This window comes from Neopsephotus bourkii, unplaced genomic scaffold (assembly GCF_033783945.1).
Source record: "Neopsephotus bourkii isolate Nb327-2 ecotype Australia unplaced genomic scaffold, CSIRO-AGI_Nbou_v1 NB_1067, whole genome shotgun sequence".
NCBI classification, from domain to species: domain Eukaryota; kingdom Metazoa; phylum Chordata; class Aves; order Psittaciformes; family Psittacidae; genus Neopsephotus; species Neopsephotus bourkii.
This window is the reverse complement of record NW_026901555.1, coordinates 1,509,999-1,534,559: the sequence shown is the minus strand read 5'-3', so window position 1 is coordinate 1,534,559 and position 24,561 is coordinate 1,509,999. Positions and strand designations below refer to the sequence as shown.

The 24,561-nt window shown below is 43.3% G+C and overlaps 1 protein-coding gene across 4 annotated transcripts in view; it reads left to right on the top strand.

The window, feature by feature from the left end:
• COL4A5 (collagen type IV alpha 5 chain) overlaps positions 1–22,073 on the top strand; it is a 77,963-nt gene extending 55,890 nt beyond the window's left edge. For 2 of the 4 annotated variants that reach the window (XM_061361882.1, XM_061361883.1), the window contains exons 34-51: positions 681–779; positions 1,781–1,870; positions 2,551–2,690; positions 3,641–3,767; positions 4,963–5,043; positions 5,557–5,655; positions 6,189–6,239; positions 6,981–7,166; positions 12,602–12,735; positions 13,111–13,183; positions 13,330–13,401; positions 13,803–13,931; positions 14,083–14,181; positions 15,442–15,654; positions 16,732–16,909; positions 17,251–17,365; positions 17,685–17,857; positions 19,336–22,073. In XM_061361882.1, coding sequence (XP_061217866.1) covers positions 681–779; positions 1,781–1,870; positions 2,551–2,690; positions 3,641–3,767; positions 4,963–5,043; positions 5,557–5,655; positions 6,189–6,239; positions 6,981–7,166; positions 12,602–12,735; positions 13,111–13,183; positions 13,330–13,401; positions 13,803–13,931; positions 14,083–14,181; positions 15,442–15,654; positions 16,732–16,909; positions 17,251–17,365; positions 17,685–17,857; positions 19,336–19,417 — 2,141 coding nt within the window. In that variant the 3' untranslated portion in view covers positions 19,418–22,073. Of the gene's footprint in view, positions 1–680; positions 780–1,780; positions 1,871–2,550; positions 2,691–3,640; positions 3,768–4,962; positions 5,044–5,556; positions 5,656–6,188; positions 6,240–6,980; positions 7,167–9,013; positions 11,120–12,601; positions 12,736–13,110; positions 13,184–13,329; positions 13,402–13,802; positions 13,932–14,082; positions 14,182–15,441; positions 15,655–16,731; positions 16,910–17,250; positions 17,366–17,684; positions 17,858–19,335 lie in introns of those variants that run through there. The other 2 variants (XR_009726728.1, XM_061361884.1) reach the window with 2 other exon arrangements.
• Positions 22,074–24,561: the final 2,488 nt, after the last annotated feature.

Here is a 24,561-nt window from a genome sequence, read left to right as displayed (position 1 = left end):
GTCTCCTTTGATCTCTAATTTAGTCTTGAGAAGAGTAAAAATATTCTACCCTAGAGAGCAGAGAATGCCCTTCTCTAATGTTGGCCCAGCCCTTATTGTGCTAATTTATCTTTTGTATTCATTTCTGGGGAACCTATGTTTGACACTGAAACACTTTCCTTCTCCCCCCACCCTGCCTTAAGTAAGCACTGTAGAGGGTGGATTTAACTCTACCAGCAAAGCAGCACAAAATTATTGTCTGGGATAATAACCACACAGAATGTGCCAAACTCTGCTAAAACACCTGCATTACTTTTTGTATCAGTTCCAAAGTGCTAACTGTGTGGCAATGGCATTAAATGCATGCAAGTAATCTGGATGAAAACAGAGTTTAGCATGGGGTGTGCTCACCCAGAAACAGTCGCTTCTGAAGTATATTTGCGTTAGTCATAAAGTTACTTTTTTCCTCTACTTACTTATATTGTTCCTGTTGTATAGTAATTTGGAACTTTCCAGAAGCAATGTTATATATTCCGTGACACTTTTCTTTGCCAAACTAGGGGGAATTGTATTTACTGAGGAAAAATCCCTATTTGGATTTTTATTCACCTATAGCTACATCTCTTAAAGGATGATCTCTTAAAGTAAAAGAAAACATGCAGTAATAGTAATAATAATAAAATGTTTCTTTGTCCTTTGAGGTATTCCTGGTTTATCAGGACAGAAAGGTTATCAAGGTCTCCCAGGTGACCCAGGCCCACCAGGACTTAGTGGCCCTCCGGGTGTGCCAGGATTGCCAGGTGAGTGAACAGGGCCTCAGATGGACAGTTTGGTGCGTAAATATTTGCATGTGTTTTTATCACATGAGATTGGGGTGTTAATCCAGGTGTATCTAAGCAAAACCTAGGGATTTACAATTAAATCCGCAGTATAGTTTTAGGACATTCAAGTTCATCATCCAAACAGCATCTTTTGAGCTCTTTGCTTCTGAAAGACCCAAGAGCAGTTTTAAGCTGATCCCACTGAAGATTAGGAATGCTTTTAGGATGGCTGAAAAAGTGCTTGCTGCTTGAGCAACCAACATGACTGCAGAATCTGCCAATACGACTTCTCTGTCTCTCTTGTTTATTTCTTACATTTTTAGTCATTCTACTCATACTTTGCAAATGGCCAAATGAATGTACTGCAAGGGCTGGCTGGGTGTCACAGTTTAGCTCTAAAGAATTGCAAGGATCAAGAAAACTAATTCTCTTTTGCACTACTTCTTCCTACAGCTATAACAATTTACCTGAAACCTTGAATCTTTATTCACTATGTCTAATGTAGGTCTTGCTCTAAATGTCTTGTTGGGCTTGGGGAATTTTATTAACCTTCCAGGGCTCAAACTAGTTTGAGCATTGTAGGTCACATATAATTCTGTGACAGAAGCTACGAATACCTGTTGTAGATGAGGAGATAATGTGTTCATTCTGCAGAACAACTCAGGAGAGACCAAGTCAAACCAGTATTAAATTCTTTCAGATGGTTACTAAATCCTGGATTGAGGTTTGACCTATTTCATTCAACTAATCTTAAAAACAAGAAGTTGCCTCAATCAACTCTTGCCTCAGAACAAACTAAAGACGTTTGATATTTCACTGCAAATGGATGTGGAAAAGCATGTCAGAGGAGTATGAGGCCTAAAGAAACTCCAAATCCATTGCCTTTGTAATTGGGTGACAAGCACATTCATATGAGAAGTCATGAATATCAGAAACTTTTCATTATTGCCATCAATTAACTAAACCAACAACTTTCCTAGGCATCAAAGGAGACACGGGGCTTCCTGGGCCACCAGGACCAGCAGGACCTCCGGGGTTAAAAGGTGCCATGGGAGAGATGGGCCTGCCAGGTTAGTTCCTGTGCTTGTGTTTTACTTCATTTTGGCTTGTGTTTTTCTTTTATGTAGCACAAAGATGGATCTGCTGTGTGCAGTATCTAAGAAGATAAAGCCCTACATACCTATTTGTTGAAACAGTGCTTAAGAAACAGGAAATGTCCATTAAAACAGAAAATACAAATAACAAATGTATTGTAAATACATACTATTTTAAAGCGCTCATGTATGTCGAAACAGAATGATCTACATTTTGTAACTTCCATATTTCTCAAGTTTCCCAGATCATATTATGTGAAAGTTCAGAAAAGAGATCATTCTGTGAAACCCCTTTTAGACATCAGGCACAAGCAAAAGGGGAAGGAGGAAGTGAAGGCTGTTATTTAGAAAGATTGCTGGAACAAAAATTCCAGCTTCTGAGGATTCTAGCATTAAATTGTGCCTTGATACCACCAAGATTTGTGTGAATGAACAATGAAAATGAAGGCTTAGAAATGTCATGCAAAAAGCCATGAAAGGTCCGTAGATCACTGTTTTAGTTTCTTTTTAAGACTAAAGCCACATTAGGTATTCAAAGCCAGCCAGTCCATTTGTTTGTCCTTTCTACTTCAGTTGCTGCCATTTGAGTGACTTCTCTAAACCACTGCAGAAGTTTTCTTTATATTTATAAAACTTGTATTTTCTCTTCTGGACAGGTCCCCCAGGAGTTAAAGGCAGCCAAGGAATAGCAGGACGTCCAGGGCAGCCTGGGCCTGCAGGATTTCCTGGATTGAAAGGGGAGAAAGGGGACCCTGGTGTTTCAGGCATTGGTATTCCTGGTCTTCCTGGACCTAAGGTACATTCACAGAGCTCTTCAATAGAAAATGCCATGAGGAAATTACAGTCTGTGTTGACTGGTTGTTGGTTGGGGATTTTTTTATCACCTCTAACTTGGTATATATTACATATAACTGTAAATATGTGTATAAATTCATCAGTAACAAGCAGGGTTGACTGTGGTTTGTTCTTTTCAGATGGGAGGAAATAGTTGTAATTTTAAAGGTGAAAGTATTTCTATATCATTTAATCTGGTTAAAGGAGAAGATTTACCAGACCTTTCAAGTTGGACTCAGTTAGTGGCCCGCTCCACACTGTGACACCCTCTGACATACTGGGATTGGGTAGGGATTTATACAGTTAATATCACTGTTCCCATGTCTAATTATATAGTTAAGTCTAAGAAAAAATGAAGACTGTATGCATATGAGAGTAAATTACCAGTTCTATATCAGGGATTCTGCTGCTAAAAATGCCTGTATAAAACACTTGCACTAACGTTTACCTGTATCATTCTTTCTGTCACCCACAAGGAAGTGACAAAGACCTACAGGCAGTTCAGCAGCCTTCACTGGTGCTTTACAATTGATGTGGAGCAGCAATTAATTCATCAGAAACGTTGCATGATTAAAGCACTGCAGATTTCTGTTTGAATTCTGCATTGTCATGGGGTAAAAATCTCCCATCTCTTCTGCAAGAAAAGAGAACACTTTTTTCTTTAGCGTAATCTCTTCAATGTTCTGGGGAAAGCTATGACACTCTACACAAAATCATGGGGGAAAGCTGTCAAAATCTTTACAGTTGCTATTTCCAATGAATTTTCTGTGAGATGGTTTACGTTGACTGGATGTAAGGAGAAGCGTACACAATATAATGCTGCCTTTTTGTGATGGTAAGACTGGGAGCATACAAGAAGGGTTCACCCATCTTACAAAGACTGGGTTCTTACTTCTGCTTCATGTTTTCTAGGGTGATCTTGGTTTGCCTGGGTACCCAGGTAGTCCAGGCAGTAAAGGTATAGCTGGAAGTCCTGGTTTGCCTGGATTTCCAGGCAGCCCAGGTGCAAAAGGAGAACCAGGCCTTCCTGGATTCCCAGGTAATTCTGAGCAGGATCTTCTTACTTTCCCTCTTGCTTATATTGGTATATACATCTGAACACAGTGGGTGATTGGCGCAGCTTCTTTCAGAGTTTCTAGCAATCTGCTGCAAAGCTTCATGCTGTTGGAATTGTCTCTGCAAGCGTAAGTCTGTGAATGCATCCCTGAAGAGTGCCTGCTCTGAGGGGATGTGGCAGTTGTGCTAGCTAATGCTGCCCACGCACAGCAGTCAGACACTCACCTCCTCTGACCCACACGGTAGCTATGTTTGGCTTCATGGTTTTTCCTCATGAATCAATTAAGAAGTGTCATCAGGAAAACTGGGCACTTTAATAGCATTCATTGCCAAAAAACATGTTCTAAGGAGAAATCTCTCTCTGAACCATAATGAAATCAAGTTTTGCGTTCTTCTCTAGGAAAATATTAATAGAGATTGTTTATGGGTGTATGTCAATTCTTTCAGTCTCAGTTTAAAGAAACAAGGTTTTTACCTATGCTGCATTTGCAGCAGTAAAGGCTGTTCTATGAGCATGCTTGAGCTACTTTCATGTATGAAGTTAGGGAATTTATAACAGTGTAGTCATGGCAGCAGGGAGCTTAGAACAGAACAAAACCTGGCCACAAACTGACATTTTTTTACCCTCTGCCTCATGTCATGCCTGAAAGATTGTGAACAGTCGAAGTGGTGTATTGAGACACTACTTTGGTCAGGTTCAGATGCTGTTCAGAACAGACATACTGCAATGGATCAGTTGCTATTCCTACCTCCCACTCAGTTCATGCTGTAGGGGTGAGAATCTGGTGTAAATTCCAACTAAGACCATTTTTATTAAGATTCTTTTTTGGGAAAAGACGATTGGAGAGGGACTATAATAATGCTTTAACTTGTTGTCAAGCAGAAGAATGGTTATTTCCTAGCAGACTCACTGTGTCCTTAGCCATGGGCATTCACAGTTAAGAAGACAGTCTTGAGAGCAGCAGTAAGGACAGTTGTGCTCCTGTGTTCTGTTTCAGTGTGTTCTTTGATTTATAATCCGTCTCCTTAATCAACTGTAAATCTGCAAAATGAACATAAACAGTATCCTGATACAGTTGGCTCGTTTGTTACTCAGGACATCTCAGATTGTAGCATTTCAAGATCTGCTGAAAAGCCAGTTTCATGCCTAACTTGATTGAAATGCCTGTACTTCACAGGAACGCCAGGAATTCCAGGACCAAAAGGTATTGAGGGGCCTCCAGGTAATCCTGGCCTGCCTGGACCACCTGGGCCAGTAGGTAAGCATGAACAGTGCAGCAAAGGTCATCTGCTTCTGTGAAAAACACATGAAACCACCTCCTTTCTTCTTACCTTTTACAACACCTGTATGTATATGGATGCTCAGACACCATTGCACACAGTTCACTGAAAACCAAAAAAAAGTAGTTTTAACTCCCTCTTGATGACTTGTATCTGCTGCAATAGTCAAATCATTAGCTATTGAAATGAGAAGTTAACTGTTCCACTATTTACCAGCTTACTCCAGTGGTCTAACCTGCTTTTATAGGAGTAAAATTCTAACTGCTCCTAAAGGGAAGCATTATATTATTTTCAGTAAACACTAACTGCTCAAAAGGTTGCATGCATAAAAGCCTTTTCTAAATTGTCAGAGGGGAGAGAAAGGTTTTAAGATTACACTGCTGTGAATTTGTTATTACATTGTCACACTTCACATTCAGATGGGGGAGGTGGGGAGGTTGGGGGTTTCTACTACTGCATTACTGTGCTAATGTATTGCATCCCCCTCTTAGGTGATACTGGTCGTCCTGGCCCTCCTGGTCCTTCAGGGGAGAAGGGACAGCCTGGTCGAGATGGTATCCCTGGACCAGCTGGTCAGAAGGGTGAACCAGGTTGTGTATCCTTCCTGTTGGTTTTCTCCTTGTCACTCTGCGTTGTGATGTCCTGCTTTCTCTATTCTGTTTTTCCTGTACTGTCCATACACCTTCAAGCTGCTCCTGTGGTTCCCAGCTGCTGAATGGTTCACAAAGGGTGCTGCCAATGAAGCACTGGGCAAGAATTCAGTCAGCTCTTAGATTGTTATTACCTGACTTCAACACCAGCCCCTGTTCCTGGATTCCATGGTAGCTGTGTTGCTTCCACTCAGAATGGATAAACAGTGTAATGTCTGCCTTAAAGATAAAACCCCAACTAAAAATGGAAATGCATGAGCTCACAAAATCTGAAAGAGCATTGTGGAAATATTTAGAGATGCGTTTTGTAGCAAAACCTCTAACTTCGATGTAGACTGGTGAGTGAATGAGAATGCTGGTGACTACCAGGAATCAAGAAATTAAGGAATCAGAGATTTCGGTGAACTGCGAACTTCATCATTCTCAGCCTCATATTCCTCTGCTCCTTATTAACTCCATCTGTTTCTTTTCAGGTCTACCAGGTTTTGGGCGCCCAGGACCTCCAGGACTCCCAGGATTGTCAGGTAAAGGCTGCATGTAAAATACATCTATACACCAAAAAAAGGACACGTTGGATGTTCTGCAACAAACGGATGCCATAGCAACAACCAAAATAACTTTGTCTTGGTTCTCAGCAGACCGTTTTCAATTAACCACAGTAATAAGCACACTCATTACTGACTGCTGAACTTTGTAACTTAGCAATTATGCAGACAGAATGAATCCACACAGGATAATAGTCAACTGCATTTGTGTGGAACTTTGCTGATCTGTCTCAGTAAGTAAAACATTCATACAGCAGATGATAAGTGAAGCTGCTTTGAAAGTATAGTTGCTTGCTGTGTTTTCAAAAGCAACATCACAACCTGAGCTATATTACTTTCCAGTACCATTAAAGCTCTGAAATTCCTCAAGCTTATTGGAAAATTTGCAAGTATGTCTTGACTTTCAGCAGTGTCCCAGAAAAACGAAGTCTTCATGTTAACAATTTCTTCATATGAAGCATTGCTTGTAGACTTACAGACTCAGAGGATGTTCATGAATTGCAGCATCGCTGAGCAGTCAAGTGAGACTTAGACATTTTATCTCTATGTGCTATAGCACTTCGTCCTGCAAGAATTGTTAGCCCTAACTCTTTCCTGAGTGTTTTGGCCAGACTTGCCCATTCTGCAGGAGAGAGAAATGGCTCTGCTCATTGACATTTGAGCTTTTTTGCCTGTCAATTTGTAACAGTATTTTATAAACATGGCTCTTTGGTTTTACAGGGCAAAAAGGAGAACTGGGGTTACCTGGCCCACCAGGGCCCCCTGGACTTCCAGGTCTGAAAGGGGAACCAGGTTTCCAGGGATTCCCTGGTCTACAGGGTCCACCAGGTCCACCAGGATTACCAGGGCCACCTCTGGAAGGCCCTAAAGGTAGCCCTGGCCCGCCAGGTGTTCCAGGACGGCCAGGTAAGAGCGTGATCCATACTTATCAACATCTACCAATACTTCCCCATTTTGCTGGTAGGTTATCAGCCTTCAAACTTTGTCAGTTTATTTGGATGAATAAGTTCAAGCCTCGTGGCATAGGTCTTAACGTTTGTGGGCAGCCAGAGGATTTTGGTTGCCAAAAGTAGCTATCTGAAAAGAAACCAGCCTCAGTTTCTATTCATGTCTGATACCTGGCAGCAAAACCCTAACACGTTGATAACCGGGAGAAACTCCGCATGCTGTCACAGTAATCACCTAGCGCGCACGATACCGACTCCTGAGCACCTGATACCTTTGCAGTGTTGTCCCGTGATCAGCAAATGCCATCGCGCACAAAAACCCCAAAGTAACAAACCCCATCATTTTAAGAGTCCTGACAATCAAATTCCTGCTAGCATCACAGCATGACCAAACTGGATAGCTGCCTCTTCATCTGCGTGTCATGTAACATAAGTCATTGCTCCATTGTGTCATGTGGCTTCCCACGGACTCAGTGCACCATCATGCCGTGTTCATCTTTCCATTCCATGTTTGCCTTTTGGTCCTGCACCAACTAATCCTGGGAATGAAAGAAAGCACTATTCTGAGTTAACATTGCTGAGCAGCTCCCTGGTGTGGATTAGAGTTTGATTTCTGTTTTGTGTCATGGAATGCTTATTTGCATTTAGATACTGCTGAGGCAGCAGGAGAAGGAGTGAAGGGATAGGGGATGGTGGGATGCTGGGCTTGGGCTTTGTGATTTAACTGTGCCCAAATAAAGCCCTAAGGCATCCTAGATGTCAAGATATTTCAAAGGCAATTTTCTGTCTGTAGAGTGCTACACCAACTAAAATTCTGGCACAGGAAGCTCATTGGCCCATAGGAGTCTGGGCTTTCATTTTGAAAGATTCTGATACAGAGACTATCTCCAAGCTCCTAAAACAAAGCTAAGCAGCTCCTGATGTATAATAGAACTGAGATTCTATGCCCTGCTGTAGCATTGGTGTTTTCATGAAGCTTCTCCTCCGGTTCACATTTCCCTGTATAAATCAGGTGCTTACTGAGTAATCAGCTGGAGACGTAGAGGAACGGTGGGACTCATTTTGTGTGGTTGTGTGAGCATTGGCAGGGGAGAAACAGCCAGTGAGGTTCTGCTCAGCCATGTTCTCTCGCTGCCTCTTTCTCTTTTTCTCTCTCTTATTTCCAGTTTTGTTGCATGCAATGTATAAAGTGAAGCACTTGTTTTGCTCAGTTATGTGTGAACTAATGTGGATAAACCAAACTATTATTGCAGTTCTGGTACCATCAGCACTCCAGCCTTTTGTTTCAAACAATAACACAGTCTATTGTTGGAATGCTGAGTTTGTAACATTCCAACATAAGGCAGTTAGTCATAAAAGCAGCTGTGTGGCTGTGAAATTACCCTCCTTCTAGGGACATGAATGAAACCAGAAGCTGTATGTGTACGCTGTTTGTTGTTGGCTTCTGGGCATCTTCTAAGATTAGTACAAGTGATGAGGTCAAGGGTGATGTAGCTCTCTGACTTCAGTTGAGCTGCCCCTAAAACAAGCATTGATAAATGGGGTTGGGATGGGTTTATTAATTAATTATAAAATTAAGCCAATTTCCAGGGTAACACAATATCACTGTTACTCTACATGTCTATTTTCATTGTTATGAATGATAATAGTTTGGTGTTTTGCATATTCTGTGTAAAGGAATATTGAGCTAAATCTATAAAGAAGGGTTTAGTTGAATATGTTAGTTTGTTGATATGTCTAACAATTTTGATGTTTTTCCCCTTGTTCTAATGATGACCTTGGTGAACTCTGCTCCCCTACTCCCAGGTCCCTCAGGTTAGCCCCTTAACTCCAAAATAATAACTTTGCATGAAAATCAATGTATAAATACTTCAGTAGTGTCTAAATGTGGATATGCTGAGTCATTTTTCAGACATACCTTTTAATCTCTGGTAGAAAAGAAAAGCTCAGAGTTGGCTTTCAGGTTCTTCCTCCGTGGTGGTGTAGGACTGACATGGAAGGACTTGGTCCTGTTCTCCCCATGTGTGTCCAACTTTGCAAGGCTTTCCTGAGGTGTCCCCAGCTGTGAAGCTTGTTTAAGCATATTTATTCTCAGCACAGTTGAAAACAATAAATACTGTTTTCCACCCTGTTTAGAAAAGCAGCTTATGCTGTCCTCCCATGCCTTTGCTGCGTAGTTGTGTTTTGCAGCTTGGGCAAGTGACAGTATTCATTTTTGTAACAGCTACTGCTGTTGATTTTGGACATTCTCAAGTGACTTAAATAAATTAGATGCTTCTTTTATACCAACACTGTCTAGGAAAATGTATACAGAGTAACAGTGATGCTTTACATTCCGAACTTGGCGCATTGTAGCTTTCCCGTGCAGAGAAATCCTTATTTCTATTGTTTTGTTTCACCAGTACATTTAGAGGAAATGAGGAAAACTCTTTCTTTAACATTTCTTTAATGAAAACGAAGCATTACAGCCCTCCCCTTCCTTATGATAAGACAGTGGAATAGGATTGGTAAGAACATGGTCATTGTTACAAGCTTATCATAATTATAGCACATCAGCATGTAACGTGAGCCAGCTCTTGGGGAGGTTTTCAACATCTGTGTCTAGGCTGAAAATGACTTGGTATATCTATTTAATAATAATGACGGGTTTAGGTTTTGCTATGATGACTTTCAGGAATCACAGAGCGGTTTGGGTTGGAAGGGACCTTAAAGCTCATCCAGTTCCAACCCCCTGCCATGGGCAGGGACACCTTCCACTAGGGCAGGTTGCTCCAAGCCCCTGTGTCCATCCTGGCCTTGAACACTGCCAGGGATGGGGCAGTCAGAGCTTCTCTGGGCACCCTGTGCCAGCGCCTCAGCACCCTCACAGGGAAGAACTATCATGAGAATTCATAGTACATTTCAGTTTTTGCTTTGCTGTCCTAAGCACTGGGAGGCAGCAAATGAGGGAGCTGGTTGAATGGTTGAATCCAGGCTTTATGCAGTCATGTAAGAAATGAATATGGCTTTATCTTTTAATTAAACTGTGGCTGCACAACCAGCAACCACTCTTTCAAGGAGGGCTACCACCATGGGTATGCTGAGAGGAACTCTGCAATCACTTCATGTGCTGTTCCCCTCTGTGACTGTGCTCAACCAGAATGCAATGATCAACAAGTGTAGGACAGATTTATAAATCATAGCAAAACCTACCTAATAGTGAAATATAGTTTTTAAGTTCTTAACAGTAACAATTAAATGTCCATGTCATTATCTTAGCAACTGTATTACAGTTAGTATTTAATGTAATTTACCAAATAAGGAAGAAAGTGCATTGAGGTAAACCTGACATGTATTTACTGTAGTTTTTAGCTGCAGATTGCATGGTGATATGTGGATATATTTAAATCATTTCACTGACATGAAAGACCAAGTTGCTTACAGCATTTGCAGCCCTTTTCATCCACGTCAATCCTCCTTAGCAGTTTGAAGAGGGTATAAGCCTACTTTTCAGTCCTAGAATTGTATTCACTGACAGCTGAGGCTCATACCCAATTACTGGTGAGAAGTGCTTCTGTTAACCCACCTCCCTTCTGCCCAAAGCAGAATTGCACTCAGGAGTAAGTTGTCATTCGCCATTTACCTGCGAATTTGCCAAGCTCCAGGCTCTGTGATGTTGGATATTGTCAGTGAAATGGTTACAAACCCCACTGTGAGTAGGACTAACCACAAAGGCCTCAGCTGTAATGTTAAAGCAATAACACGTTCTTTAGTAAAGCTTGAAGTTTGTTGTTAAATGAAGAGTCAAATTAGTCGTAGTAGAGCCTAGTCACCAGAATAACTTGTATCTGAAAATACACATCGTTGTATATTCATGTATGGTTTTATGCATGCATGTGGATTATATTGTAAATACAAAATATGCTGGTGAAATGGGTTGTTGTGTAGTGTATATGCTGTCATCTGTACTATTTCTAACTAGTAATCTTGTTTTGTACTGTGTGATGTCTGACCCTTCTAACATCGATCATTGGGCTTTGGTGAACTCTGATCCTTCCAGGTCCTCCAGGTTAGACTCTTAACTCGGGCAATTTGTTTTACTGTGTTGCACTTGATGTAAGAGAAATGGATGTTTTGCTGTAATGCTGGGTTATCTTGGTAAGGACTGTGGTTACGCTGCAGTTCCTATGTGTTTGATCAGCATGCCTCATATGGTAACCCGGTAGTAGTTCTGCATGTGTATGGTACTAGGCCAATATAAAAGAGCAAAATGAACACAAAAAATCCTTGCATGATGGGATGTTTTCTGTCGCTGGAACTGCTACAGGATATGTGTGAAATGTGCTACAAAATTGCTGTTGATTTAAAAAGAACAATTTTGGAAGGAATTCATCCCCAGATTTGCATGCAGAATTACAGCTCATCCAATTTAACCACTGAGTATAGACTATGAGGATGGCAAAGGAGATGTGAAATTATTCAAGGTTGCAGCAGCATTGAAAATACAGCACACTGATAAATGTATTAGATTTGTTGTACTATAGGGGAGAACGTCATGGCACTGTCCTGCAGAGAGATCCTTTTGTTAAGCCAGTTATGAGATCTAACTTGTAAAACAGTATTAGCCATTGCTGCACTTGCTTCCTGTTTGTTTTGCCACAAACTCATATTGGTTACCTTCTGTTTAGATGGTTGCAATAAAGCGGGGGCCTCATCTGTCAGTTCTCCAAATACCCCAACTTCTTTTAAATCCACTGCTTTGGATTAACATGGCTGTAGCAAAGGCAAGGTAAAGACCAGCCCAGCTCCTCTATTGGATTTACACAGTGTCATTCTACTGAGGACAGACAGACCAGTTGGAGGGAGAGTCATAAGGAAGTTTCTGCACCTCCAGTTGTTATTTAGGCAAGGCAGAATGATGGGCTGTCAGCAGACAGCACATACCAGCTCCTCCAAAGGCATGTCAAATTCTAACAGCAAAAAAAGCAGCCATTTACATTGTTGAGATTGGCTTTCAAAAGGAATTCAGTCTATTAAGGTAACACCTAAAAGATGGTGAATGTGATGCAGGTCAGCAGAGGGGATATTTGTACCATCTAATTTTGGGCTTCTTGGCTCCTCCTAAAGGCACCAATGTGGTCACTGGTAAACTTCTATCGCAGGTGAGTTGCAGTGCCTTCTGGAAAGATCTGCTTCCCTTCATCAGCTAGATAAGGAGCCTGGGTTCCCGATTTGGGTAGTGCAAATAATCCCTCTATTTGTTTTCCTGTTAGTTTATCCTGAATTCAGAAGTACTGCTGGGAAGTCAAGCCAAAATACCTTTAATTTATTTAGAGATTTTTATGCTGAAGGCACAAACATGGGGAGGATGTTTGACATGTGCTGATATACCTGTATTTGTTCTGCAATGTTAAGGTCCACCAGGCCCAGAAGGTCCACGAGGGCCACCAGGCAGTGGAGGACTTAAAGGAGAAAAAGGGAATCCAGGTCAACCTGGCCCCCCTGGCCTGACTGGTCACAAGGGAGATCAAGGACCACCTGGACGCCAGGTAGGACAAGGCATGGAGTTCTCCCCCTGGTTTAGTTTTAGATGCAATAGAAATTGAACATATTTGGGTGGAAAATGCAGTTTATTGTAGTACAGTAAAAGCAAAATTGTGGTAGCTAACACCCTGTCTTGTAGTAAGAATGTATCTGAGTGGGATGTCCCCATTATATTCCCGTGGGAGCTGGAACTGTCAATGCACACTTGTGTTACAGTATTCTCTGCCAGCACCCAGTGCAATGAGCAGAATGCATGGCCTCAGCCCTTCAAAGCATGAGTTGACAGACCCAAAGTGTGCTTATTTGTCCCCCAGCCGCCTTTCCTCTTTATCTGACACTGCTGAGGAGATGAGTGAATAACCTGAAGCTGTTCTGTTCAGGGCGATCCTGGTCGTCCAGGGCTGAATGGAATGAAGGGCGACCCCGGGGTTCCAGGCGTTCCAGGATTCCCAGGTATTTAACCGGCATTTCAAGTGAAAACCTCCAGACACAGTAACAGCCCCTCAGGGAGGAAAGAAGCCTGATTTTGGCCACTCCTGCAGCAGTTTGTAAGACAGCATGTTCTTTCACTGGGTAACTGTGTGGATTTGATGTTTCAGGTATGAAGGGTCCCACTGGACCTGCAGGACCCGCTGGCCTCACAGGCAGTCAAGGACTGCCAGGCCCACCAGGTAGGTGTCATGTGTAGCATTATTGTTTGTCACTTTTGCTCCCTGACAGCAGAGTTTGCTACCCAGATGTAGGACTGAGTCAGTCTCAGCCAGCAATGAACGTAGTTAAGTGAGCAAGGGCTTAAACACAATCCCAGGCTGTACTTTTTTAGCCCTATGAGTAATCCTGCCATATATTATACTCTATATCCAGCTGACATGGATTAACACCTGCAAAAGGTGTCTTTGGAGGGGGGTAAGTGATGGGGGTGATGTCACCCAGAGCAATTCTTTGCTTTATATATATACATTTTGCATTGATAAAGCTCTTGGCATCAGACTTTGCAATCAAGAATAACAGAAGCTGTTTCTGGTGCTCTCTTCCACCTTGGTTTAGCTAACACTGAGCTGCTCTCTCTCAGGTCCACCGGGTTTGCCAGGCACCATTGGACGAAGCATTGTTGTCAAAGGTGACCCAGGTCCCCCGGGTCCTCCAGGACAGCCTGGGTCAAAAGGGCCACCCGGATTGCCAGGGCCACAGGGACTGCCAGGTATGATCCTAGGTGGCTGCAGAGAAAATGACCAAGTAGAGCTGAGTGCAGGCTGCAGTGCGAGTCACTTGGCGTAGGCTGCAGGGACAAGATACTGAATGCAGCCGGATTCAACTGAACTGTACTTCAGTTATGCATGTGTCTATTCTAGGTCCCATTGGTCTTCCTGGTGACCCAGGGCGTGATGGACTACCTGGTTTTGATGGTCCAGCAGGACGTAAAGGAGAGAGAGGTCTTCCAGGCCAGCCAGGTATGGGGCTTTATCCTATGCGAACCCAGTGGAAAAGAGATGCTCCCTGTTGTGAGTGCAGGCTAATACTGGGAACTGAGATCTTTACCTCATGGGAATAGCAATAGGATTATAATTTTAGGATTTTCTTAATTTAAAAATACTAAATTTGAATATCTCATGAATTGAACATACTCCAGTTTGGAATATTCCTGGAAACCAACACGTTGCCAGCCTTTGCTGAACAATCCTGTAAAATGCTTTATCTCAAGCTTAATGGCATCTCCTTGGCAGCACAGATGATAATGAAGATAGTAAGAAACAGAAGAGAGAGAGAAGTTAAAATAATTTTGGTTTTGTGTGGAAATCATGAATGGGGAAAAGCAGACTTCATAAAGGAAGGAATGTCACCAAAGGAAGGGATGTCACCAAAGGCAGAGGCCAGGCTGCTGTGCAGCTCTTGCTTAGAATCACTGAATTATTATGGTTTGAGAAGAGAAATCGGGCGAGGCAGTGGGCCAGTTTCCTAAAGAAGATACATATTAAGTAGCTGAAGATCAGATTCTAATACGTTTCCTCATGAATTGCAAACAGTTAAAGCAGTCCAGAAATCCGTAATGCCTGTTCTCCTTTCTCTCTGAGTACCTCTATGAAATCTGTTAGCATTATTGCAGTGGGAAAATGTAACCAGTAATGCCTGCCATAACACAGGCTAAATATTTGTTGTTGTATCTTCTGATGGTTTTGCTGTTCAGGAACAAATGACTTCTCTGGTACCCTTCTCAGTCACAGAGAGCAATCTCATTCTTGCTCTCATTCAGGTTGTTCTGTTCTACTTCCACTGCAGCTTTTCTGTTCACTTTGGTGGGCTTTCACTCAAGTGTTCTCATAGCGTGCCTTAGGGCTCTGCCACTGATTCTGTGATCTTGAGCAAGATGTTTGTTTGTTATCTTAATGCTTTGGAGTTGGGAAGCTGATTTTGACTCATTCCCGTGGCTACTGCAGCTGTTATCTTGGTGCCTCGCAGCTCTGAACATACTTAACTTCACAGGAGCCCTTCAACACAGGGAAGCTGCACAGTTATTTTATGACCACCTGTGACGGCCTCGGTAATTTAACCAAGTTACATGAAAAAATAATTGGAGGAAGATATGTGTTAGCAGATACCAGGTCCCGCAACTCATAAGCACCTTAGGCCCCAGACCGTGCTGCCGCTGCATTAGTCCATAAGAGAAACGGTGTTAATAAATAGTGCGTGGTTTGTGTTTCTCATGTGAACAGGTTCACGAGGAATACAGGGACCTCCTGGTCCCGATGGCTTACAAGGCCCACCTGGTCCTCCTGGAACAGCTTCTGTGGCTCACGGGTTCCTTATAACTCGGCACAGTCAGACCAGGGATACACCGTTATGTCCACAAGGAACGTCAAGAATATATGATGGATTCTCTCTTCTATATGTGCAAGGAAATGAGAGAGCACATGGCCAGGATTTGGGTGAGATATGCTGGATGCTCTGTCTTTAAGGGGAAGGAGGTTGTAGCTGCTTCATCAAATGCTCTGATTCTCTGAAGAGTGACAGTCTTGGTGCTTGCATACCAAGATTGCTGCCTTCAGAGGCTGCACAGTATAACTGGGGATGAAAGAACACCTGGGTTGGAGTAATCCCAGGCACAGCTACAGGCTGGGCAGAGAAGAGATTCAGAGCAGCCCTGAAGAGAAGGACTTGGGGGTGCTGGTCAATGAGAAAATGAACATGAGCCGGCTTCAGTGTGCACTTGCAGCCCAGAAAGCAACCGTATCCTGGGCTGCATCAAAAGGAGCGTGACCAGCAGGTTGAAGGAGGTGATCCTGCCCCTCTACTCTGCTCTCGTGAGACCTCACTTGGAGCATTGTGTGCAGTTCTGGTGTCCTCAACATAAAAAGGACATGGAACTGCTGGAACAAGTCCAGAGGAGGCCACAAAGATGATCAGGGACTGGAGCAGCTCCTGTATGAAGACAGGCTGAGAAAGTTGGGACTGTTCAGCCTGGAGAAGAGAAGGCTGCGTGGAGACCTCAGAGCAGCTTCCAGTATCTGAAGGGGGCCTACAGGGATGCTGGGGAGGGACTCTTCATTAGGGACTGTAGTGATAGGTCAAGGGGTAATGGGTTAAAACTTAAACAAGGGAAGTTTAGATTGGATATAAGGAGGAAATTCTTTACTGTTAGGGTGGTGAGGCACTGGAATGGGTTGCCCAGGGATGTTGTGAATGCTCCATCCCTGGCAGTGTTCAAGGCCAGGTTGGACGAGGCCTAGGGTGAGATGGTTTAGTGTGAGGTGTCCCTGCCCATGGCAGGGGGTTTGGAACTGGATGATCTTAAGGTCCTTTCCAACCCTAACTATTCTATGATTCGATGATAATGTAAACCAAGGCTGCGAAGTTAGGTTTTTGCCACATGTGACAGTGTGATAGCACACGCTGTGCACCCACAGGTGGAGAGGAAGAAAACACAATTACTGCTCTCAATCAACTGCTGTAGAAAGCAATGAAGTGAAAACTCTGCTGTCACGTTTTCTGTACGTTACCTGCAGGTACTGCTGGGAGCTGTCTCAGGCGCTTCAGCACCATGCCCTTCATGTTCTGCAACATCAACAATGTTTGCAATTTTGCATCAAGGAATGACTATTCCTACTGGCTGTCAACTCCAGAGCCAATGCCCATGAGCATGGAGCCACTGACTGGGCAGAGCATCCAGCCATTCATTAGCCGGTGAGACAAAGCAGGCTATCAGGTCTCTCTTTTAATATCTGGATAAATAACCCATGTTATCCATGTATTTCCAGTGCACAGGCTGGATATTAGGAGGTGAATCTGTCTGGGAAATCTAGCACAGTTTGTTTTAAAGTATTTATTGTCTTAAAGATCAATTTATGTGCCACAGGGATCATTAAAAGGCTCTAAGAGCTCTCCTCCTTCCTCCTGAGCAGCAGCCTAAGTTACTAGGACAGCCTCTCACGGGCTGGATTTCCTCCCTTTCCCTGTGTAAGAATTCATAATAAAACATATTATATTTTAATATCACATTTCTCTGATACTTCCCCTGTGTCCAGATGTGTTGTGTGTGAAGCTCCTGCTATGGTGATAGCTGTCCACAGTCAGACCATCCAGATTCCTGTGTGTCCTCCAGGCTGGGACTCCCTTTGGATTGGTTACTCTTTCATGATGGTAAGCACTGCCTCCTACTCCCCAGGTGGCTAGTACCCACTTGTGTCCTCAGCTAGCTACTTTAGGACTTTGTTTTCCTCCCTTTCTCTGCAGTGGTTATCATTTGAAAGCCTTTACCTCCTATGACTAACCCTGGTAGCCAAGATGAACAGTGATTTTCCAGTACACAGCCCAGTGTAACCGATACTTATGGAGGTGTCTGACACCGCATTATCTAAACCAAGAGCAAACAGTGGCTCGTGTAGTGTTTGAATGTTGTGCTAGGTAATTCTTAGCACCACTCTAACATTCTTGTCTGTGTGGTTTTTCCCTCCACCAGCACACAAGTGCTGGAGCAGAGGGCTCTGGGCAGGCCTTGGCATCCCCTGGATCCTGTTTAGAGGAATTCCGCTCCGCTCCGTTCATTGAATGCCATGGTCGTGGCACCTGTAATTACTATGCCAATTCCTATAGTTTCTGGCTGGCAACTGTAGAGGTGTCAGAAATGTTCAGGTAAGAAAAGCTGTTTCTTGTGTATTGCTTTATTCCAGAATAAAAGCTTTGGAACCTGAATTTATCCCAAAGATCAAAAGAGATTTGTTTACAGGGGTATAGGGAAATAATTTCCCTTGTTTTCCCCCTCACAACCAGTTTTTCAAGTGTTTCCTTGGTAAGCCTTTAATAGTATGTAAAAACTTGCTGGGGCACATTCTGTTTTGGAAGGAGTCGGATTCTTTCATGTCAGCTCTCACTCACATTTAGTAGTACCTTCCCTAGTTACTGTAATTGGAGCCTGAAAGATCCATTTTGTGGGGTTTTTCTCTTCTCAGGTCTTTAGACTCAGATATTTGGAAAGGTAGTTCACAGACATACAACAGACAGGTGTGAAGGGTAAAACCAGCTGTACTTTAACCATTTAAGGCAGCTGTTCACATAACCTGCTTTTAAAAGCCTTGTGTGACAGAGGTTTCATACCCTCCATGGCAGGCATTTTTCCAGTACTTGGCAGAAGAATGAGGATGACGTTTGGCTGCACAGAAGCCAGTGCACATTGTGTCCTCAGCTCCGCTGCAGTCAGCACGTCAGCTGAGGCTCTCAGCTCCTCAGGCTTTCTCCCTTTCCACTTGAGTAGCAAAATCACTTTGGTTTTGAGAAGTCATTTCCTCTCCTAGAATCAGCGGCTCCTGCCCTGTCTGTGTGCTGATGGAAACCTCAGTGTTCCCACTGCCACCCAATTGCAGAATGTAGCTTTGGGGTACAGGGCTGGCAATATGCACTGGGATGCACAGCAGCAGTAGCCCCAAAGTTGGCTTTGTGTAATGTCTATAACCATGTTGTTTGATGTGCATTAAACAGCCATCACTCTTTCAGTTTTCAGCGTGGTTGGTCAGTTGTAATTCACTAGGGAAAACTGCCTACTGACAACTACCATGCACCCTGGAGTGTTGTGTCTCCCACAAACACAACTGCCTATTCTATCCTATTTGTTAAAGAAACTTTTAAGGATTGGACTTACTCCGTGTCCATGCATAGTGCCCAGATTTGTTACATTCATCTCCACCTCCTACTCTTTCAGAATATAAAGAAATCATTTGGGAAAGCCATCACTTACATGCAGAGCAATTGTAGCAATGTTGTTTATGGGTTGTTAAAAGTGCCCTTTAACTAAGAAACCCGAAGGCTACAAAGACTGCAGAAATACTGTCTCAAATGTACAAAATTCACCTTCCACTTGGTTTGGTATTTGTGCTACGCTATATGCTAGCCTGAAGTAGCTGTTTAGGATACTGAGACATGGGGCAACATTGAACATCTGTCACCTGGTGTTGAGGACAAGATCCCTCTTAAGGAAAGCTCTCAAGTATGTAAGAGGGGAGGTAGTCCTGTATTTAAGTGTTATCTTAAACTGTGAACGAAGTAGAAGTTTAAAGGAGTAGTTCTGTTAGCAAAGGAAAGGCTAACCTACCCTTACCTTTGTGTCTGCCACCCAGTAAACCTCAGTCAGAGACACTGAAAGCTGGAGACTTGAGGACGCGGATTAGTCGTTGTCAAGTTTGCATGAAGAAGACGTAACGTCTTGGAGGACGTTTATAAAACAGTTGAGAATTGCTGAGCTGCACTGTTCCAGCTGCAACAATGGTGCTACTGTGCAGAAAGAACAGAAAACACACATCCAAACTGGTTTAACCACGCCAATTCAAGTGTACCTCACTCACGTGCCAAACTCTAAGGGTTGTTCGGTACATATCTGACAGCAGGACTAAGGTGAAAGAATTGACCTCTTGGAACCAGCAAGGAACGCTCGAGGTTCACAAAGGATCAGAAGATGAATCGTTTCATGTCTCTCCCTGTACCAAAATGGCACCTTTTTGACCAACCATGAGAATAAAGAAAACCACGACGCACTGAGGATGTTTAAAGTAACAAGACTGCAGTTTTGAAGAACATTTTTCATGGTGCTACTAACCCTACTGTATCCCAGGTTTTTAATATGAAACGTTAAGCTTATTTCTCTTTGTAAGTAATGAAATGTGTATATTGTGTAAACACCTTTTTAGTTGAAACTTCCAGTTAGGAACAAACTGATATAAAAATGCTTATGTTTAAAGTGAAAAGATACAGCAGTATTTTATTATGAACCTTGTGGTACAGAGAGAATTTACCCCTCTTAACGCCAACTTACTCAGTTTAGATTTAATTACCTTCCTCAGCTGCCAACCTGCTGTGTTTGGGGAATGCACAATTATCCTGAAGTCATTTTGATCAGGGTTTAAGTGTCGGACACCATGCTACCTGTGGGTTTATTTGTGCTTAGAAAACCCAATCCACTTGAAAAGGATTTCTTTGTATCTTGTGAAAACACGTGAAGTTATTAGCCATACCCTATAGCCGCCTTCTCTGAGTAAAAGTCACATTCATGTTTTAGTTATCAGTTTGGTCGGACAAACCTGTTTCTTGGGAATATCCAGTTACCAAAGCAGTTAAGATTTTACTTCCAATGAAACCTCTACTCAGAGGTGGTGTCATGCCTTTTATCCACACTAGTGTACGTGCTAGGAAACTGGTAGAATACAATAAAGCATAAGCTGGTGGAAACTTTCCTATTTACAAATTAATCTTTTAATCTTATGTGAATTTATACACACCTACCATATATTTACAGTACACAGTGACTCTTGTGTATGTATAGTTCACATAAGGCCTTGAACAATGGTGCATGCAGCCTTTCTGATGTTGTTCTGTAAGAATCCTACAGTGTATGTGTCACTACTTGTGCAATAGCTGGAAAGTGATTGCTTTTTGTACCTGTGACTGTTCAGCTCCGGTGGTCAGTGCTGTTCCATTTATCCTTTTGTAGAAACGGAGCTCCCTGAAGAAGCAAGACTGTTTCAAGTGACAGTACTGCATTATTTCTGTTGCATATTGCCACCTCACCTATCAATACAACCTAACTCGTGAGTTAACACACTGCTTTACACAGGTGAAGTGTAATGGGTGATGATGACTGTTAGTAATTTATCTGCCAATGGTTGTTCCTCCTTACCTTGCAGTTCTGGTAAACACGGAGCATGAGGAATTTCCTTGTTTCATGCACAGTTGACGAAAGACATAGGACTGGTGCCTGACCAGATGGCAGTGATTTATGCATTGAGATTGGTGCTGATTTCAAAAGCTTTCAATGAAGTATGAAACTGAAGTTCTTTAGTTTAAAGTGCAACATATTAATAGCTTTGTCTTTTTCAAATAGCTGCAGTTCTCTGTGTTGGTAGAGAGTGGGCAACTCAGCAATGTGCATCCTTCAACTCGTTTTATCTTGGTTTGCTGATGCATATACAAATAAACTGAACCTGCTGCTACCTCCAAGTCAAGAACTTGTTACCAAAGCTGACATACAATACTAAGTTTCTTCTTGTAAACACAAGCCCTTATCTTACCGCTGGCTCCTCAGAAGCCTAAACTAAACACAGCAGCCTATCCCTAGCCCCCCAAAAGCAAAACAGATGCTAAGGTCAAACAAAAGAGCTCTCCCAGCCTTCCCTACCACCACTGCTTGCCTTGTGCTCACCAGCAAGAAGCATTCACATGTGGGGGGGAAAGGGCAGAACATGGTTGTTCTGGTAGGCATAACCAGAGCTTCTCTCTAAGCTTTGGGCTTTCCCTCCCAGCACATCAAACAAAGCCCACTGATCGAAGAGACAGGAGGCAACATCCCAGTCCACAGTGGAGAGCACCCAAACAGCTCATCCTGTGGCAGCTGTAAGTCCCAGAGCTGTGAGATGACCACAGCAAATCACTGTATGTGAAGTAGCTACACTTGTGACAGATACATTCTCTGTTCTGTTCCTGCAGTGCTCACCCTGACCTGGGGAACAGGACTGAACCTTAACCTGGTTCAGGCTGAGATTTCCAAAGGGGCTCATTTTTATTAAGGGAAAAGTGGTCTAGCGAGGAAGGAGCGTGTTTTAACTGAGACCTGCAGCAGAGATGCAGGAGATGCTGGTTTAACTCCCACCACACATGCTGTGCCTTAGAGCAGGTAAATCACTCGCCCTGTGCTGGATCGCAGTTACTGATCTATGAAAGCAACCACAGTTGTTATTTTCTCCTACTTCTTGACTGCTTAGACTGTAAGCTCTTTGGGGCAGAGACATTGAGGGGGCTCAAATGTTGACTGGGGCCTCAAGGTGCTATCATTCAGTATATAAATATTAAACTACAGGTAAAAGTTTGTGTTTCCAGATTTATTATTTAACAGTAAAAGCTGGTTTGAGTATTAGAGCCTTGAGAGTTTTCAACAGCCTAAATATGATGGGCCCAGAACACCACTTCTTCATCTGCAGTTACAGCTCTTTATCCTGATGTCTGATCTGAACTCAAGCTCTCATTCTCTCAGTTAATCATGTAAAGTCGGTCTATTTTAGTTACGCATAAGCAGGAACCAACTCGAAGTGTCTTTTAAGTTGCATAGGGACAAGGTGCACGCTTTAGCCACCCGAGGGCACCATGGAGCTTAGAGAGCAGGACCAGAAACAGCAGTGGGGTCCTGGAAGTGCCCACATGCAGCAATGACTTTTAGAAGAGTGCATTAGCTCTCTCTGCTCACTACCCAGTTCCTGTGGCTTGCTGCAGGTGCTGTACTGGCAACTGCTACTGGGATGATGAGTGGAAAAGATGCAACTTCCTAAAGGATACTCGTTCACAAATCCCCAACTCGGGAACCTTAGCATAACCTTGGATTGATACTATCCTAGTATTAAGGAACAAAGTCCTGCTTAAGACAGGCTTCTCAGTACCTTCCTTCATGCTAGAAAGTACTATTATAATCCTTGACTAAAAGGGAAAAGCCTTCCTCAGCCTCTAAATCATTTTAAATTGGGATTTAAGGGATTGGAACTGGATGCTCTTTATGAAGGTCCCTTTCAACCCCAACCATTCTGTGACTGTGATTTGAACTCCTGAAACGATTCTGCAGCCAAAGTCCAGCCTGCAAAGCAGAATGGGCACAGGGCAGGGCAGCAACGTTTCTGTGCCATGGACTACGTCACTACATGCAAACTTCGTGCTTCAGAAGCTCTTACACGTTTTGTCCTGTTGTGAAGGTCAAGTCCCTGCTATAATGAGAATTCCTCACATTAATGGGGGAAGAAAATACCCATTTTAAAAGCAGTTTTAGAGCTTGCAGGAGCGATGCATTGGTTTTGCAGGCAGCAAATGCTCAATCGCTAAAATTTGATCTGCAATTAGCTTTTGTTACCCAGCTGAAGTATTGTGCAGTCCATGTGCAGCCTGACCTGTACTGCAGCGCCGTCCTAGGGCCACCACTGAGGGAAGGTCACTGCCACATTTAGGACTGTTCTGCTGTGAGCAGCACTACATGTCCTGAACAGAAAAGTTCTGGTTTTACCCTCTGACAACCCATCACCATTGCTGGACACGCAACACTCCTGCTGCTGCTATGGCTACTGCCCCTAGAAGCACAGGCTGAAAGTTGTGCTAGAGGACAGGATAACCTGAAGTCTTTCCAGGCTATCTCACTGACAGAAAGCAGGACACTATTGCTGATGGATGTTGGGAGCAGCGAGTAGCTCAAGGGAGCACTAACAGTGTTCTACATTTAAAATGTAGGGTAAGTATCTAGAACTACTCGCTTTTGATAGAAAGGTTATTAACTCAACCCACTTGTACCAGGCAGGTGCCTGGCCACTGCCTAAGAACAGCGAGATGAGGAGTAACTACTTGGTAGAGCAAACTGCTGTCTTCAGCAGAGGTACTCACTGCAGCCTCTTCTGGGTGTAGCACAGGGTGATGGCCGAGGGGACAGTGCCAGCAGGCAGCTGCAGTGCCCACTGAGCTCCATTGCCTGACAGTCTCCTATAGCTGTGACACTGCTTTAGAAGTTCTAACTTAGTAAAGGAAGCGAGCTTGGGGTGTTTCTGTCGTAAGAGAATGTGAAAGCAGCTCTTTTTTACCTCCCAGATCCGCACAGCAAGCTCTGTGTTCCTGTTCTCCCCTGAGATGCGGTGCTTCACAACCCCTCATGGAAAAACAAGGGGAAAAACTTCTTTATATTCAAGGGAACACTATTGCTGTGACCAACAGAGGATGCAGGGATGAACAACATGCAATAGAACTCGTATCATTACCTGGTAACTCTGAGAAGGTCCTTCCCTGCTGCTCCTTCCTGATCAGTTCCAGTGCTGCAAGGTCCATTAGAATTGGTCAGTGCATTTCTAAACAAAGACTTTCAATGTGCATTCAAGTGCCTGTCTTCAGACTGGAAATCTGACTTGCCTTCTGGTTTTAATCGAGGCCTTTCTCCATCCTTCAGCAGCCAGAGCATTCTGTCAATGGTTCACCCAAAGGGTTTGAAAACTCAGGGCAGAACTATGTCACTGTCCCCCCTCCCAACACTAAAGCCTCCAGCAGTCAGCCCATTTCAGATCAATGAGACATTCAAGGGTCTCTTGGAGCAGTGATTGTGAGGCTTGCAACAGTCTTGACAGTGTTTGGATAACTCTCAGTGTTTGTTTACTGCTGGGAGGGCTGTTCCTGCCATGGACCAGCAGCACTGTTCTCTTTCTCTTCCCCCTATAGGCCCCACGCTGTAAAATGAGGCCCTGAGAAGGGGGGTTTGTTGGAGGAAAACCCCTTTCTTACAATGAACCTGACTCTCACAGGGAGCTGTTATAACACACGACCCCAAGTAACAGGGTCAG